General features: G+C 33.4%; 1 protein-coding gene across 2 annotated transcripts in view; it reads right to left on the reverse strand.

Moving 5' to 3' along the window:
* CFH (complement factor H) overlaps window positions 1-14,567 on the reverse strand; it is a 99,099-nt gene that overhangs the window by 18,123 nt on the left and 66,409 nt on the right. For both annotated transcript variants that reach the window (XM_061187274.1, XM_061187275.1), the window contains 5 exons: window positions 12,600-12,776; window positions 11,628-11,810; window positions 11,342-11,521; window positions 8,787-8,966; window positions 3,610-3,792 (listed from right to left, as the gene is read on the reverse strand). In XM_061187274.1, the coding sequence (XP_061043257.1) occupies window positions 3,610-3,792; window positions 8,787-8,966; window positions 11,342-11,521; window positions 11,628-11,810; window positions 12,600-12,776 (903 nt within the window). The remainder of the gene's footprint in view (window positions 1-3,609; window positions 3,793-8,786; window positions 8,967-11,341; window positions 11,522-11,627; window positions 11,811-12,599; window positions 12,777-14,567) is intronic.

Consider the following 14,567-nt stretch of genomic DNA (forward strand, 5'->3'; position numbering starts at 1 on the left):
CTTGGTTGTGCATTTTATTGGTGTGTAATTGTTCATAGTAATCTCTTATGGTTCTTTATATTTCTGTGGTATCAGTTGTAGCTTCTCCTCTTTCATTTCTGATTTTATTGAGTCAGACCCTCATCTCTTTTTCTTGATGAGTCTTTCTAAAGGTTTATCAATTGTGTTTATCTTTTCAAATGACTAGCTCTTAGTCTCATTGATATTTTCTATTGTTTTTTTAAGCCTCTATTTCATTCATTTCTCCTCTGTATTTATTATTTCTTTCCTTCTACTAACTTTGGGTTTTGTTTACTCTTCGTTTTCTAGTTTCTTTAGGTCTAAGGTTAGATTATTTACTTGGGATTTTTCTTCTTTCCTGAGGTAGGCCTGTATCACTATAAACTTCCCTCTTAGAATTGCTTTGCTGAGTCCCATAGATGTTGGACCATTGTTTTTTCATTTTCATTTGTCTCCAAGTATTTTTCTTAATATCCTCTTTGATTTCTTCAGTGACCCCTTGGTTGTTTTGTAGCATATTGTTTAACCTCTAACTGTTTGCACTTTTGGCAGTTTGGGGTTTTTTTTCCTGTAGTTGAAGTCTAGTCTCATACATTTGTGGTCAGAAAAGATGCTGGCTATGATTTCAATGTTCTTAACTTTCTTTTGTGGCCAAGATGTAATCTATCCTGGAGAATGTTCCATGTGCACTTGAAAAGAATGTTTATCTGATGGTTTTGGATGGAATGTTCTATATATGTTTAGTAAGTCCATCCGACCTAAAGTTTAAGTCCAATGTTTCTTCACTGGATTTAAACTTGATTTTCTGTCTGGATGACCTGTCCTTAAACGTAAGTGGGAAGTTAAAGTCCTCTACTATTGTTTTGTTACTGTCTATTTCTCTGTATGTGTTTGTTAGTATTTCCTTTATGTACTTAGGTGATTCTATGTTGGGTGCATATATATTTAAAATTGTTGCATAATCTCGTTGGATTGGTCCCTTTCTCACTATATAATGTCTTCTTCGTCTCTTGTTTCAGTCTCTGTTTTAAAGTCTATTTTGTCTGATATAAATTTTGCTACCCCAGATTTGTGTTTATTTCTATTTTCATGAAATGCTTTTTTCCATTCCCTCACGTTCAGTCTGAGTGTTTCTTCAGATCTGAAATGAGTGATTATAGGCAGCATATATATGCGTCTTTTTTTTTTTTTTAATCAGTTCAGCCAGTCTATGTCTTTTGATTGGAGCATTTTGGTTCATTTATATTTAAAGTAATTATAGATAGGTAAGTACCTATTGTCATTTTGTTAATTGTTTTTTGGTTGTGTTTGTAATTCCTTTTTGTTCCTTTCTTCTGTTCTCTCTTCCTTTGTGATTTAATGACTATCTTTAGTGTTATGTTTGGATTACTTTCTTTTGTGTGTGTGGATCTATTATAGATTTTTTGTTTTGTTGTTACTATTAGATTCATATATAACAACCTATATTCATATGTGGTTATAAGTTGATAGTCTCTTAAGTTCAAACACATTCTAACAACCCTGCATTTCTATTCCCCACCTCATATTTTACATCCTTTTGTTTTGTGTTTCTATTAACTACTTTTTGTGGATACAGAGGATTTTACTATTTTTGTCTTTTAACCTTCCTACTAGCACCTACTACCTTTACTGTATGTTTGCTTTTACCATTAAGATTTTTTTCTTTTGTAATTTTCTTATTTCTAGTTGTGGTCTTTACTTTTCCTCTTAGAAAGTCCCTTTAGCATTTCTTGTAAAGTCATTTTAGTGCTGCTGAACTCTTTTATCATTTGCTTATCTGTAAAACTGTTGATCCATCCTTTGATAGCCTTGCTGGATACAGTCATCTTGGTTGTAAGTTTTTTCCTTTCATCACTTTGTGTATGTTGTGCCACTCCCTTGTGAAACTGAAAAGTTTCTGCAGAAAAATCTGCTAATAGTCTTAGAGGAGTCCTCTTGTATGTACCTAATGGCTTTTCTCTTACTACTTTTAAGATTATCTCTTTATTTTTAATTTTTGCCATTTAAATGATAATGTGTCTTGGTGTGGTCCTCTTTGGGTAAATGTTGTTTGGGACTTTCTGATTTCCAAACCTGGAAGTCTGTTTCTGTCTTGTTAGAATGTTTCAGTTATTATTTCTTCAAATACGTTCTCTGTTTCTCTCTGTCTCTCTTTATTTGGGATCCCTATAATGAGAATGTTACTATACTCGGTGTTGTTGCAGATGTCCCTTAAGCTATCCTCATTTTTTTAAAATTCTTTTTTCTCTTTCCTGTGCTGTTTGGGTGGTTTCCACTACCCTGTCTTGCAGATCACTGATCCATTCTTCTGAATCCTCTAATCTGCTGTTGACTCCCTCTGGTGTAATTTTTCATTTCAGCTGCTGTATTCTTCAGTTCTGTTTAGTTCTTCCTTATATTTTCTACCTTTTTCTTAAAATTCTCACTGTTTTCATCCATTCTTCTCCAGAGTTCATTGAGCATTGTTATGGTCATTACCTTGAACTCTACTGGGCATACTGCTTATCTTCACTTTGTTTAGAGTTTTTTCTGAGATTTTGTCTTGCTCCTTCATTTGGAATGTATTTCTCTGTCTCCTCATTTTGCCTAATTCTCTGTGTTTATTTATATGTGTGAGGCATGTTCCTGATCTTGGAGGAGTGACCTTATGTAGGAAAAGTCTATGGGACCCAGCAGCATGCTCCCCTCTGTAGGATCTATACACCAGATCTATACGCTATAAGGGTGCCCATCTGTTGTAGCAAGGCCAATTACTGTGGGTGCACTGGTAGGTGGGGCTGGCCCCCCACCTGGTTGGCTACCATACTCTGCCTCATGCAGAGGCTGGCAGCCACTGGTGGGCAGGACCAAGTCCTGGGGCAGCTGGCTGCAGGGCCCAAGGGTACCTGGGCTGGTGCTGTCCCACCCAGGAACAGGGCCAGGTCCCATTGTAGGAGCTGTGGGGCCTGGTGGGGCCTGAAGTTGGTGCTGTCGTGGGTTGGTAAGCTTCTGGTGCTAATAAGCTATAGGGGGAACTCCAAAGTGGCACTTGTCTCTTATAATGGCTGGCACCAGCATCCATGTCCCCAGTTGCCTCCTGCCTCTCTGGGAGGTTCACAAAGATCAGCAAGTCAGTCTAACCTAGACTTCTTTCTAATTACTGCCTCTGCACTGGGACATGGAGCAAGTGAGAATTTTTGTGTGCCTTTTAAGAACAGAATCTCTGTTTCCTACAGCCCTCTGGCTTTCCTGTACACAAGCTACACTGGTCTTCTAAGTCAGACATGCTGGGGGCTTATCCTCCAAGTGTGTGACTCCCAGGCTGGGCAGCCCAACTGCCCCTTCATTCTTGTCCTTTTGATCATTAGGAATAAAATATGCATAAACATAAATTTTACCTGGTATTTACATAGTAGGCCAAAGATTTTGTCTGTATTTACTTCACACTAGAAGTGAAAGAATGTTCATTAATTTATACACTTAATTGTGATTTACCATTTCAAGATAAAGTGGAATAGAGAGACCTTGACCTTGCTGATCCATACAAAGCTTAGAGGAGTATTAATCTTATTTAAAAGAATGTTATAAAGCAAGTTATGCACTACTGACCAATACAGCGTGGGATTGACTGCCATCTCCCATCCTTGCACACAAGTTCTTCTGCATCTTGAATTAGATAATTTTCTTGACAGAGAATAGATATTTTTTCTCCATCCTGATATGTCACTGTAGTTGTCATATCTCGAGTATTGGGAATCTGAGGTGGGGGTGGGCATGATTGTACTTGTGCTTCTGAAAATATTAAAATTAGATTTCTTGATTAAAAACCATGTTAAAAATATTAAAGGAATAATTTTCAATAAATAGAAAGCTCTAATAATATATCATAAATGATTAAACAATATTAGACTCTTAATTATACTCTTAAGCTTGTTTAGCACTTTAGTATATCACACTTGGTTTACAGTGTCATGGTCTTCCTTGCAGGTTCTTCCTTCTGTTCTTTCTGTGGTCAATCTTGCATAACTTACGTAAAATCGATTTTAATTACTTCTAACCTTTAGGATGTTCTAAGTGAATTGCTCACTCAATTACAGGCACTAAGTAAAAACTGATATCAGGGTATTGTTTTTTACAGATATCGGTGATCAGATGTATTGGAATCGGCTTAAAACCCTCACAAGATTTTCTCCCAGTGGAAGCAGATTAGCCAGAGGAAAAATTACACTTAGTTAATGATCGATTAATTTGATGCACAGTCTTGGCCAAGGTAAGAATTAGATGTGTTCACTGGGATTTATAGTATACTGTTTACAGTTCAGAACTCTTCTGGAGGTACAATTTACTAGCTTTCCTGTGCTGTTAAGAGATATATAGATTGATGAAATACACCTGGTTTAACGGATTAGACAACCTGGCTTTAGTTACGTGACCAGCAGGGTATAAAAGACCCCTCTGTAAACTGTGTCTGAGTCCCATAAAATTGAGATACCTCAGATATATATTGGCAGTTCATAATTTGAAGACAAAGCCTGTCCTGCTCAACTGAGGGAAGACTCTGCATGACTATACCTGGAAGATTTTGGACCTCTCTGTGACTCCTTGATTTTGTTTTCTCCTGCCATACTGTACTTTTATTTCATTAGAAGCCGTATGCAAGTATATACTGGAAAGTCTTGTAAATCCTTTCAATTGTTCAATATTTTGTATTAAATTCAGAGAAATATTTGACTGAATACACTTCATTCATGCTTACTCATAGCATCAGATTTTCTATTTTGCTCTACATCAATAGAAGTATTTTGTATTTCATCCAAAATATTTTTCTTATTTCTGTTTTAACTATCTTGACATTTTTTTCAATGTATTTTCAAGAATTTATTTTCTTTTGTGTCTGATGTTTAACCACTTTTGTCCTAATAATATTAACCTGTACTTCTTAATAAGTCTTGCAGAAGTTGGTCTATCCACTACATTTCCCTATAAACTGAATTAATATTCTGTAAATCAGCTATTTATGATTTTTTAGCTTATTATAATAATTGATATTTTAGTTTTAATTATTCTTTCCTTCTATGTTCTTTGGGTGTATGTTCTTTTCTAGATTCTAGATTGTACTTCCTATTACTTTAAGTTTGTTCCTTGTTTTGTAATGCATGCTTTAAACTACAAATATCTCTGTTTTTGCTGTATCCCATAGATTTCAAAGTATACTGTTTTCCTTTTCATTTTACTTAATTTAACGTATTTTCTGTTAGTAAACCACCGAAAATGGGGTTTTTTAGTTTAGGGATTTGTGACATGTGTGAATAAGATGTGTAGCTAGCTCTCTTTTAATTTTATATTTGCTTTTACTTTAGAGAGAATAATTTGAGGACATTGATTACTTGAAATTTGTTGGGAATTCCTTTATCATATGAAAGTAATAAATTGTTTTAAATTAATTAACTATATTTAAATAAGCTAATATAGACTTCCAGGCAAGGTGTATTTCAAGAGCTATAAAGAAATATTGTATAATTGTAAAAAAGTTAATTCACAAGGACTAAGCAATCATAAATGTATAATGTATCTAAAAATATATCAAATAAATGAAGCAAAGATGGACAGAGCTAAAAGAAGAAATAGACAAATCCATAATCCTAGTTAACAATACTGATACCCTTCTTACTCTGACTGATAGAACAACTAGAAAAAAACATTTTAAGACATAGATAAATTTTTAGAACACTAGGAACCACTTTAACCTGATCTAGCAACTAGATTATACATATGCTTTATATAAAAAAGGAAATACCACAATGATAGGCAATATGCCGTGCAATAAAGAAACAACAAATTTCAAAATATTGAAAAATTACACAGTGTGTTCTGTGACAATTGAATTAGATTAGAAATCAGTAAGAATAAATTATCTATGCAAACACCCATGATACTCATCAAACTGTATACATTAAATATATTCAGCTCTCTATATAAAAATCATACCACAATAAAGCTCTTAAATGGAGAATAAATTATTTAGAAAAACATAAATATTTGGGAATTAAACAACAAACTTCTAAACAACTGCCATGTCAAAGAAGAAGTCATTAGGAATATTAGAAAATATTCCACATAGAACTAAATGAAAGTAAATTGGATATATTTATAATTTTTTGAGACACAGCTAAAGCAGCACTTAGAAGGGAAAAAGGTAGTTTTACAGGTTTACACTGAGAAAGTAGGATGGCTTAAATCAATGTTTTAATTTTCTATCTTAAGAAATGAGAGAGTAAAATTAAACTCAAGAAATTATAAGGAAGGAGAATTAAGTCCAGAAAAGAGAGAAAATTGAGAAAGATGAATAGAAAAGAAGAAACAGAGAAAATTAACAAAGCTAAAAATTAGAGAAGAGAGGAAATGGAGAAAATTAAGAGTGTTAAATTGGTTATTTGAAAATAATAATATTGAAAAACAAAACTCTTGGGAGAAGATCAAAATAAAGGAGAGAAACAACTATCAACACCAAGAATGAAAGAAGTGATATCACCAAATATACTGTAGAATTAAAAGAAAAATAGAATGTTAAGTGACTATTAGAAAGAATTTTACATCAATCAATTTCATAAATTAGGTAAAATGGAGACATTTCTTGAAAAATACAACTTTCACACCTTGACAAAAGACAATATCGAAAATGTGAATAGCACACTCCCTATTGAAATTGAATTCTTCATCAAGGGAAACTTCCAAAAAAAGCAAACTACATATCAGATGACTTCACATGTAAATTCAAAATCTTTTAGAACTATAAGTGTTTTACGCTTAAGACATTACTGGAAAAACAGAAGCAGAAATAAATAAAGAGACATACCATGTTTATGATGTGAATATTCAATATGGTAAAGATGTCAATTCTCCCTAATTTATTTCTCATTATAAAGCCATCCCTTTCCATATACAAACAAATATTTTATAAAAATTAATCAGCTTTCCCTGAAATTTCTATGTTAATGTAAAGACCAGAATAACTAAAACAATTTTGAGTAGGAGGAACATACTTGTAGACTACATATCAGACTTCACAGACTTCAAGTCTACTAAAAAGCTAGTTACAAAGGCAATTTGGCAGGAATAAAGATAGACAAATAGAGAAATGGACTGAATAGCAAGTCCAGAAATAAATCAACACTTCCATAGTCAATTGATTTGCATTTCAAAGTCTTTTCCACACATATTGCTAAAACAATTGGCTATCCATACATAAAAAAATCAACTCCTATTTTATGCAATACTCAAATGTTAATGTAAGATGGATAATATACTTAAATATACATACTAAAACTATGAAGCTTCTAGAAGAAAATGTAGAAGAACACATGTACTTCACTGCCTCTAAATATTACTTGTTTCCTTAAAGATGCAGTTGTGTAGCAAGTTCTCTTTTAATTTTATATTTGCTTTTAATTTGGAGAGAATAATTTGAGGAAATTGATTACCCGAAATTTGTTGGGCATTCCTTTATCATATGCAAGTAATAAATTGTTTTAAATAAATTAACTATATTTAAATAATCTAATATAGACTTGCAGACAAGGTGTGTTACAAAAACTATAAATAAATATTTTATAATAATAAAAAAGTTGGGCTTCCTTGGTGGCGCAGTGGTTGAGAATCTGCCTGCCAATGCAGGGGACACGGGTTCGAGCCCTGGTCTGGGGAGATCCCACATGCCGCGGAGCAACACCCATGAGCCACAACTACTGAGCTTGCGCGTCTGGAGCCTGTGCTCCGCAGCAAGAGAGGCCGCGACAGTGAGAGGCCCGCGCACCGTGATGAAGAGTGGCCCCCCCGCTCGCCACAACTAGAGAAAGCCCTCGCACAGAAACGAAGACCCAACACAGCCAAAAATTAATTAATTAATTTAAAAAAAAATCAGATTTATTAAAAAAAAAAGTTAATTCACAAGGACTAAGCAATCATAAATGTATCATGTATAATATACAGTACACATTGTATATTGCCATGGCAGTTGTTTAGAAGTTTGCTGTTTAATTCCCCAATATTTATGTTTTTCTAAATAATTTATTCTCCTTTAACAGCTTTAGTGTGGTATGATTTTTACATAGAGAACTGCATATAAGAAAGAACTATAAGATGTTGAACACTAGATAGTAGATTTGTTTTTATATTGGTTTGAAGTTACTTTCTGTATATTATAGGCTTGTAGAAATTGGTAAAAATATTGAGGATAGTGAGTCAAGGTGTCCTACAGTTACAGAAGAGAGATACAGATGTGAAAGTAAAAAACTGAAATGAGCCTATTCAATTGGAATTGGTGGTGTCAATATGATTCAAGACTTTTTAAGATAGCTATAGATACACAAATAGATAAATAGATGACTTGATAGATACATAAATATATATAAATAGATAGATACATAGATTGATACATAAATAGATACATGAATAAATACATAATAGTTCAGCATAGACATAAGCACATTTATGTGTAATGTAAGAAATCAGAAGCAATGGTTTTCCCATGCTAATGAGCACACCTACTGCCCAGATGTTAATTTAAAGCCACCAACGTTCTGGGTGTTGTGTCATATAGCTGACTAATGCACACGATACAATTAATATTTAGAAACAGTGTTTTGGTTTGTTTCTAAATTACCTTTCAGATTGAAAATTATTTGTAATGATAAATAACAATTTCCTTGAAAGACACAAAGATACTACTTTTACAAGTTAGAAAGAAATAGAATCCATTTTTGAAAACATTATAAAGAAGAGTTTACCTTCTTTGCAGGTTACTTCAGGATCCCATCTTCCATTTATACAGATTGAGTGTTTGTATTCTGATTTTCCTCGACATTTGTAACTTTTGTTGGTGTTATGGTCAAATTCAATCGTATCTGATGGATTTCCCTCAGATGCAAATATTTTTAACCATTTACACTTCTTAAGTTCCTCTGTCGCTATAAAATGAAAATATTCCCTTGAAAAGACTAATTCTAAGAACCAAATAACAAATACCATAAATAGCTATGGAGTCAGTAATATGATGAACTTACAATTTATGCCTACAAATTCCACCAACCAAGTTATTACTGATCAAATTGCATGAAATGGACTATTATATATGAACCTGAGTCCTGCGTCCAGTTTTTGAAATTTCAGAGAAAATATCCATCTTTAAGACATTCTGCATTTTGGATTGGAACATTTTTGCATGATCTACATAGTGAATAGTCATCGCATGAATAATCTGGTCCCAAACTTGAAACATGTGCAAATGTTCACATTCATTTGTTTTTAGATCTGAAGCATCTCTGCATTACTTTTAATTCACAATCTTAAAACATTAAAATAAGAACAATTCTGTGTGGACACAGAATATCAAGTTGCTAGTTTATATATATTTTTTCAAGAAAAGTAATGAAGCATAGTAAGAAAAGTACATCTAAGGGTTTTTTTTTTAATATAGAATCTTAATTTTTAAGCAGATCTTTTGAATGATCACCAAAAAATAACAAATACTTGGAATGAGAAAGTGGGTACTTAAAGTTAAAACCTGTTTTCTGTATATACACGTAGAGTCTTTGAGAAGCTATATTACACACCAGGTCATTCTATGATCCAATATAATGCCATAATAACAATTTTTCTTTCTGGCTCCAGAAAAAAAGGTAAATATGGACTAAAAAAGCTTTTTATATAGCTACCTATTTCAAAAAATCAATGCAGGTAGAAGTCCTTTTTGAATATGACAAAATATCAGTATAGGTCTTTGGTAGTATTTGTTAATGATTTGTTAGTGATAAGAGTTAAGTGAGGATAACAGAATAAAGAAAAGTCAAGTAGTTGGCTCTCGAAAAGTAATGATTTGAAAATGCAACCCTGAAAAAATAACATGAAATAAGGAGATGAATTCAAAACACACTAGAGGCTTGAGAATCAGCCCTATTTTTAGGATTCGTTCAGAGTGTTGAGGGAGACAAAGCCGATAGTATTCTTCAGGGATTGGTAACTGAAGGAAGATGTATACTCAAAAGGAGCAGTGGTGGCTGCTGTCGTCATCCTATGATTGACTGGTTTCTGAAAGGAAAGCAAACTTATTTATTAGGAGAAAATAATATAGTAAGAAGAATGAAAAGCTAGACTAGACAGAGTTACAAAATAAACACTGAGAGGAGGAAATTGGAATAAGGTCTATTATAGCTGAGAGGGATTATGTTAAACTGAATACAGGTAGAGGATTAACCTTTGCAAGGAAAACTCTGAGATCAGGGGAGTAATAATTGAAGCACATGTTTTGGTGTAAGGTAGAATGAAAAGTTAATGAGGCGAGGTCATTTGTGGAGATGGAAGAGGATAAAGATGAGGGTTGGTGAAGAACTGGCAATACCTTGGACAGGACTGTGTTTAGTAAAACTGTAGGGAGTAATAAACAATGAAATTTACTGATTAACTTAATAAGCGCCTATTGAATATCTCCCATCTGTCAGCCAGTCTTCTGGTATTGGCAATATATCAGTGAACAAAACAGGTATGAATCCCGGCTCTCATGGAGCCTGAGCCTAAGCCCTACCTTCTTCTTGGAATAATTAATGACTAGAAATCTGATGAATAAATAAGACTGGGCATCCAGGGCTCTCTTTGAACACAGGACCCAGGAAAACTCCAGGAAAGAAGTCATCTAAGGGAAAAGTGAAGGAAGATAGCTAAGATTCTCCCAGTCAGTCATCAAAGACTTGGTCATCCAACGGTCAGGATGATTCACTTACAGTGAAATGCATCAGTCAGGGCAGGTTCCTGACCCCAGCCCAAGGGCCTCCTGTGACTGAGTTACCTACTGACTGGGAGGGCCTGAGCCCACCTTCCCTCCAGCACATTAACTTCTTTTTGCTGCATTTGAAACTGACTGAGAAATCATCATTGTTAGAAGTTTTGAGAGAGGCAAGATTCCTAAAGGAATGCATGAAATGGGTATTTTCTTAGCTATATTTCCTTGTTTTAAAGGTCCTAAAAGAAAGAGTATCATATAAAAACAAAAATGGTATTTCTGCAGAGATAGTTGTATTTTCCTGGTAACTAGTACTCATATTTTAATCATGTGAATATCAGTAAGATTTAGCTTCACACTTGTAAAGATAAACAATGTTAATATCAGGACAGAAAGATTCATAAAATTCTCTTCTAGTTTATACTTTTCCTCTTCAGACACATATTGAATTATAAACAACAAATGTTGGGAATCATTATAATTTAAGCTGACATTTTCAAGGATAACTCTAAATTTCAACAATATGGTTGCAAATGTTAAATGTCAATTTGAGAAGTGCATTCTCACCAATGCACTGAGGAGGTTGGGTCCACTTTCCACTAATACATGTGACTGATCTGGGTCCAATCATTGTAAATGCTTCTCTGCAACTGAACTCTACCAAGTCTCCATGGTGATAGAGAGGGGCAGAATGGTTGACATAGCCGTGATCAAGTTCCGGTATACCTCCACAGGTTCTCTTCTCCTCTGGAAAATTTCACAAAAATATGTTAGTCTTTATCATTTAAGGTTGTATAAGAATACAAATAAAAGTGTTGATTACCTTTAAATATTACTATTTTTAATACATTACCAATACACACGGGCAAAGCTGTCCATTGTCCATCAACACACTGAATTTTATGAGAGCCCTTCATCAGAAATCCAGGATTGCAAACATATTCCACCACCTCACTGTGCCCATATTCTTCTTTCTGTGTTTCTTTAACTTCCCCACTGCAGAGTTGAGGAGGTGGAGCACACGATTTTACTTGCCCTACAGTAGACATACTGTGTAAATAATGGTTACGTGGTCTATTTTACAACTTAAAAATCCAGCTAATGCAGAGATTTTTTGTTAATTAGTTTATTATTTATTACATAATTTATTTTAGCATTCTTAAACAATGAAAAAACAATGGTGTTTACACCAGACTCTGTTTCCTAGTTCTATTACTCATCCTGAGCTAACATATTGGAAGTCTATGTAAGCCCAGAAAACATGTTCAATAATCTAGATACCCTAAATAGGTATGCAAACCAATTAATCAATATGGGTGTGTAAATTATAGTAATATTCTTATTCCATGGAAACATTGTATCAAAACTTTTTGAGAAAATATCATCCTTTGAAACAAGCATTTGATCAAGTTTTAACTTTTATTCCAGCCATACATATGATTGAATTGACTATAAGCTACTTGAACATTGTTTAGACACACTTGATGACACTTAAGGTAAGTCCCACATTACATAAAATGTCCAATATTAATGGTGGAATTGTAGGCAAAAGGAAAACTAACAAGAAATCCTGCCAGTGTCAGGTTCCTTATACATATCTGTGGATACCTCCACCACACATTTCAAGAAGCAACTGGAGATTAATTTCTTAAATAAGGAAAACTGTTTTATCTACAACCCAACACTTGTCCTTGGTGGGTATACCTCTGGCTTAATGCATTAGATTATAGATGCACTGGTAGCAGACAGAAAATTAAGAGAGGAAAAAAATGGTTGATGTCTAAGGTTTTAACTCTTGTTCAGCAGCTGTAAGATAAATATTTACCTTTACATGTTGGAAGATTAGGGGACCATCCAAAGTGGTAGCACTGAACTGAATCTGCTCCAACCATAATACGTCCTTGTATGCAGAAGAATTTCAACACGTCTCCAAATTTATATGTGTCTTTCTTGGGATTAGCATCTAAATTGTTTTCCATTTGTGGAATACTGCATTCTCTTTCTATAGAAAGAGACAAATAATTTAGTGAGAATATATAACTAATCATTGCCAAATAAATATTTTATGTGTCATGTAAAAATGAGGTGCTGGGTACTGCATGCATATGCAGAGGGGCAGCACATAAATGCTCTTCCTTGAAAAACATACATATTAGGTTTTATACACCCTCTCCATTCATATGGGGCTCTTTGAGAAATATTAAGGTATTGAACAGCAATGTATGTGTCCTGATAATTTATTTGTTAAGTCAGCTTGTTTGAACTGGATATGATTTTATCACTGACATTTATAAAATTTAATGTTACTTTTTCTGTCTCAAAACGTAAAAAGATTCTCTCACGTTAAAGAAAATGAATGCTACAATTTTTAAATTGCACACAAATGAAAAATGGTATTTTTAAAAATATAATTGGGAAACCAGAACACACAAGGGAGACATTTCTCATGTATTTGAGTTACAGGAACATTAAAAATCCCTTAATTTTACAAGTGTGGAAATCAAACTGAAACATGATCAAATTGAAACATGAAACAAAATGAGGAACATGTTCAAGACCACAGAGATAGGCATATTCTAGGTGTCATGATCATGTATATGATATACAAATATCTGTTCTTGTTGTACCTATAAATGATCTTACTATTAATATATTTATAATTATTCTGATTCAATTTAGAAATGTGTAAAATTATACCCCCAAATTTATAAAATGTATGAAATTTGTGACATTGCTACAAATTATGAAAAATTGCATTTTTCTTATTTGGAATCTTCCTATCTTGTCAATTAATTTATAAAATTCAAAACTGGAATTTGAAAATTAGAATTTTACCAAAATGAAAATTCATACCATCTGAAAGTCAAGTCTTAACACATAACCATAAAGTTAGATGTAAGTTAACTATTTTTAAAAGTAATGTCACAAAAAATAACTCAAAAAATAGTTTTCATTTTTGTGTTAATATTGAGTTTTGTAGCTTAGTTGAGAAGGTCATGCTTGATGAGAACAACTGAGATTCCTTTCCGAAAATTCTACTCCAAATTTCCACATAGCAATATTTTTATTGGTATGTGTCTGTGTTTATATACTTTGTGCTTAAATAAAATTCCTAAATGGAATTTGAAAATTAGAATTTTACCAAAATGAAAATTCATACCATCTGAAAGTCTTCTTAACACATAATCATAAAGTTAGATGTAAGTTAACTATTTTTAAAAGTAATGTCACAAAAAATAAACTCAAAAAATAGTTTTCGTTTTTGTGTTAATATTGAGTTTTGTAACTTAGTTGAGAAGGTCACGCTTGATGAGAACAACTGAGATTCCTTTCCGAAAATTCTACTCCAAATTTCCACATAGCAATACTTTTATTGGTATGTGTCTGTGTTTATATGTTCTGTGCTTATATAAAATTCCTATTTTATCATATTGTGAAAAATGCTGCATTAACAATAACATCAGTTGTAGGCTATTTTCCAACTGCTGTCTTCACATAAAGACAGTGACTTTAAGAAAGCCATGATCATGTTAAGAGCCTCTCCTTTTACTTAGAATAAGCTCCAAACACTTTACAATCCATTCCTTGCCTACACTTCCAATGTCATCTATCTGCCCCTGGAGTCGGAGTCAATACAGAATTTTTAAAATAGGTCAATTTCTTTGCTGCCTCGGCTGTTGCACAGACCCTTATCTCTATGCTGAATGAATGGTTTCCAACTTTTCTTTGCATAGATGTCTTCCTGTAGGAACTAGAGCCTTCAGTCCCCTCCTATTTTCTAAGCACTTGGATT

The sequence above is a fragment of the Eubalaena glacialis genome, chromosome 3 (genome assembly GCF_028564815.1).
Source record: "Eubalaena glacialis isolate mEubGla1 chromosome 3, mEubGla1.1.hap2.+ XY, whole genome shotgun sequence".
NCBI lineage: Eukaryota > Metazoa > Chordata > Mammalia > Artiodactyla > Balaenidae > Eubalaena > Eubalaena glacialis.